The 4,110-nt window shown below is 43.7% G+C and overlaps 1 protein-coding gene across 1 annotated transcript; it reads right to left on the reverse strand.

Annotated features, from left to right (window-relative positions):
• Positions 1-812: 812 nt before the first annotated feature.
• On the reverse strand, positions 813-3,401 carry LOC147617106 (putative glycerol-3-phosphate transporter 1). Its single transcript, XM_086776347.1, has 2 exons — positions 2,148-3,401; positions 813-1,849 (listed from the first exon to the last, which is right to left on the reverse strand). The coding sequence occupies exons 1-2, from the start codon at positions 3,253-3,255 to the stop codon at positions 1,332-1,334; spliced, it is 1,626 nt and encodes a 541-aa protein (XP_086632473.1). The 5' UTR covers positions 3,256-3,401; the 3' UTR covers positions 813-1,331.
• Between the last annotated feature and the right edge of the window lie 709 nt (positions 3,402-4,110).

Consider the following 4,110-nt stretch of genomic DNA (forward strand, 5'->3'; position numbering starts at 1 on the left):
AGGAAAGAAGCAACTAATCGAAGAGAGAATCATATAATCAAACCTATTCAAGCATGCATCCATCTAGCAAGCATGAATTCAAAAGCCTAAAAGAAAATAAGAAGAGGGATAAAGAAGAGCACATGAGAAAACTATTGCAAGGGAATGATTATGTCTTACTTATTAACAAAAATAACTTATACATAAGTGATTAGGTTTTACACTAGGCTGGCCAAACTTAAAAATGGTCGGACCTCTATTACTAGTCTTTAGCAACTATGTATAATAAGTTTGTAGATTTTCTCTATTTGGCATTAAGCTCATGGTAAAGTTGCTTCATATGTTTGAACGCTGTCTTACAAAAGTCAAGTCCTCACTCGTGCGGGTAAGATGACAAAGCACCTTATCGTAGGTTGGACAATCAAAACCATGTTAATTTATGGAGTGGTTAACAAGATTCAACTGCTTTCTTATGGTAAGCACGAGTAGATGCTTGAAAGAGAAGGTAAAGAAGAAAAGAATAAAGAAGACAACCCACAACCAAAACAAGCTATGGACCTTATAAAAGAGGGTGTACTTGATGGCATGCCACCCTCTCCATTTCTACCCAAATGCAAGGACACAATTTGGAAGTGACTACAATTTGGAAGGGTGTACTTGATGGCATGCCACCCTCTCCATTTCTACCCAAATGCAAGGACACAATTTGGAAGTGACTACAATCTATAGTTAACCAACAAACAATGGTAGAATCATGATATAATCATAACGAAATTTCAAGTCATACATGGCCACTTAAGGTGGGAAATTGTTGCCAAATTGAATCAACTCAAAGTTGAAATTATTTTTAGTAACCATGAAGACATATAATGTCTGTTAAGTGTGTAATCATGACATGGACATAAAGTGAGCCCTCCAAGAGATGAGAGTGCATCCATACTATGCTGGTGAATATTATTTCAAGTCCCAATAGTGAGTGCCTAGTGCTACTAGAGCATGTGCAACGTTTTGTATTTACCCATGAACTCTCTTCTTGTGCCAAGTGTCCTCTAAGCTAGCAGTAGGAGGCAAATGCTAGAGGACGTTCAAGGCTACAAGGTGTCTTACTAGTTAGGTCAATAATTTCGTTTGGGTGATATTATTATTTGGTAAAGGTTTTTGTGTCTAACCCTTGGAATATATAAGTGACCTATACACAAGCTTAGGTGGTCACCTTCTGTGTGTGCCAGAACATATAGGCTACGGGCCATGTTTGTAGTTATATATATTTAATCATATATAAATATATATGATTAATTAAAAGGTAGCTGTTAAAATGATGCGTGTTTAGTCGTCTTGCTTTAGACTTGAGCTTATAGTCGGCTTGCTCTAGACTTGAGCTCAAGAGTCACTTGTTTAGTGAGGAGGAAGCCAGAAACGAAGGCAGAGATGGTAAGCATTACGAAGACAGCGTTCCAGCCCAGGCCTTGGGAGATGTAACCTGTGATGAGAGGCCCAATGGCAGCTCCAAGCGAGCCGGTGCCGTCTATGATTGCAGTAACCGTCGCCAGCGCCCTCGAATTTCCTTTGACACGCTCGTGGGTGCCCAGATCAGCCGACACCGCTGTCGTTATGAGTGAGTAGGGCCCATTCACGCAGAGCCCCGCCACCACCAGCAGGCCCACGTTGAGCCACAGCGACGTGCCCCCGTAGGCCCTGTACATGGCCATCGCTGGTATCGCGCAGTACGTGAACAAGGCCGCAGTCATCGCCCGCGCGTTCAGTTTGTCGGACATATGGCCAGCCAACACGCCGCCCATCACGCCACCCACGTCGAACAGTGTGGACAGGTTCCCAGCCGTCTCCTTCGAGAGATACTCGCCATCAATCTCTGCAAGATATTGCCCCCTTCCCACCATTAGAAAAATTCCTACGACTTAATTATTTTGGTGCGCCCAAGCTAATATATGCTACTGCTAAATCAGCCAGAAAGCATGCAATTGTATCATAATCAGGTTAAATCTAAGCTGGTATGTATATAGATCACATAAACCATGCATACAACTATATTTTTTAATTACCCTCAGCACACAGGTGATATGTGGGCGCCTACTTGATCAACCCACTTGACAACCTTTTTTAATCTAACAAGCGATAAGATCATAATGTCTGGAATGTAAGTAGAGTACCTGTCTTGCTGATGTAGAATGGTAGCCAGTAAATGAATGTGTAGGCCACCAGCTTAGCAAAAAATAAACACAAAGCAAAAGGGATCACCCCTGGAATCGCCAATGCTTCAAGAAAGCCCACTGCATGCCCCACTTCACAGCTCTCCCCTTCATAAATTACCGGCAAAGGGGCTGTATTCTCATCTTCTTTGAACTTCCCAGCTCTCTCGGATTGCCCTTCATTAGCATTACAACCCTTCTTATGATGAAGTCCTGCCTCTTCATCTACACTGGTATAATGATCTCTCTGAGATTGCTCAATATCAACATCTGTGTGTGGTGAAGGCAAGCCAACCATGCTAGGATCCACCACTAAAAAGAGAAAAATTAGCACTCCCCCAGCTGCTACTGCAATCCCTGGCACAAGAAAAGCCCATCCCCACCCTTGATCTAGCAAACTAGAAGCAATTAAGCTCCCACAAATATTTCCAATAGAAGTGTGTGCATTCCAAACACCCATTATAAGGCCCCTATTCTTCTTTCCAAACCAGTTTGCCACCACAGTCACCACAGAGGGCCACCCAGTTGCTTGAAAAAGCCCTGATAGCATTTGCACAATGAAGAAGTAAGGCAGCCAGTGAACATTCCACCAATAAGCCAATCCGAAGAGGCAAGCAAAGAGGCCACTGCCCACCATGCCCACTGCAAGAAACCATCTCAGGCAAATCCGGTCGCCCAAGTGGCCAGAAAAGAAGGTGCCCAAAGCATACACAGCTAAGAAAGCAACATCAATATCTCCGAGAAGATCTGTTCCAGAGTCTCCATCAAAAGGAGCCCAACCCCTAATAACACCCAATTGTGTTGCATTCTGTGAGATGATCTCGATATGCAGTGCCGTGATTGTTTTAGAAGAAACTGGCGTAAGGTATAATCCTGTGGTGGACACAAGGGTGCTTTTGACAATGCTTGTTGGCTTCCGAGACAGATGGTAAAGAGTGTAAGCAACAAAAGTAAGCACTAGCACAGATACTTGATAGGATTGAAAAGAAATCTCCTTCTTGAGCACATGCTGGATGAGCTTGACACCGAGAGGTCTTCTGGGAGAGCAATCTGGTGTTGCGACAGCCATGGCAATACTCAAAGGTGAATGTCAACGCGCAGTGGGCAGCAGGAAATGTCTAGTGCTGCAGATGATGAAACATTGGGCGCAAATTGTGGATCAAATTTAGGCCAGCTCTATCCTCCATGGATAAAAATGAGAGATTAGAGAGAATCCAAAAGAAACAGAGAATGGCTCAAGACAAAGTTTAATGCTAAAGTTGGCTTCCACACAAACTACAAAGGCGAAGAAGACGATCGTACACTTGCCACATGGCACGGCAACACCTACTAGACCCACATGATGACCACCACCAACTTACAAGATACTTGTCCAAGGCTTTCCACGTGGGCACCTCTCTTTGGCCCCGCAAGGATCTTGTGGAGTGGTCTTTGCATAGCTTAATTCCTGGCCAAGCAAACTCACCAAGGGACTGTTCACACTAGAAACCCTCCACCACAACTTTGTACAACCCCTTAAGAGCCCCTTCACAACACTTTGTACAACCCCTTAAGAGCCCCTTCACATTCACAACACTTTGTACAACCCCTTAAGAGCCCCTTCACAAAACTTTGTACACCTCCAAGGAGTGGGGTTTATGGGGTTATATTACTTAACCCTTGTGGGGGGGTTCTCCAAAGAGGATAAAGGGATAGTCGGGGTTTTTGAAAACTCGATCCTTCTAAAAAATGAGGATAGTAGGATAAAAATAATGAGAAAACAGACATAATCCTTTTTAGTATACCCCAACGTTGAACCAATAGGATTTATTTGAAACTTGTGCATATCGATTGTCTTCTTTAACGTTTTCTCCTCTTGTTGGGATGGACATGTGGGACAAGTGGGCCTCCCTATAATTGAGAGACCCCCTTGTTTCCCTAGTGG

This window comes from Cibotium barometz, chromosome 37, assembly GCF_041138505.1.
Source record: "Cibotium barometz isolate CiBa-2024 chromosome 37, ASM4113850v1, whole genome shotgun sequence".
NCBI classification, from domain to species: domain Eukaryota; kingdom Viridiplantae; phylum Streptophyta; class Polypodiopsida; order Cyatheales; family Cibotiaceae; genus Cibotium; species Cibotium barometz.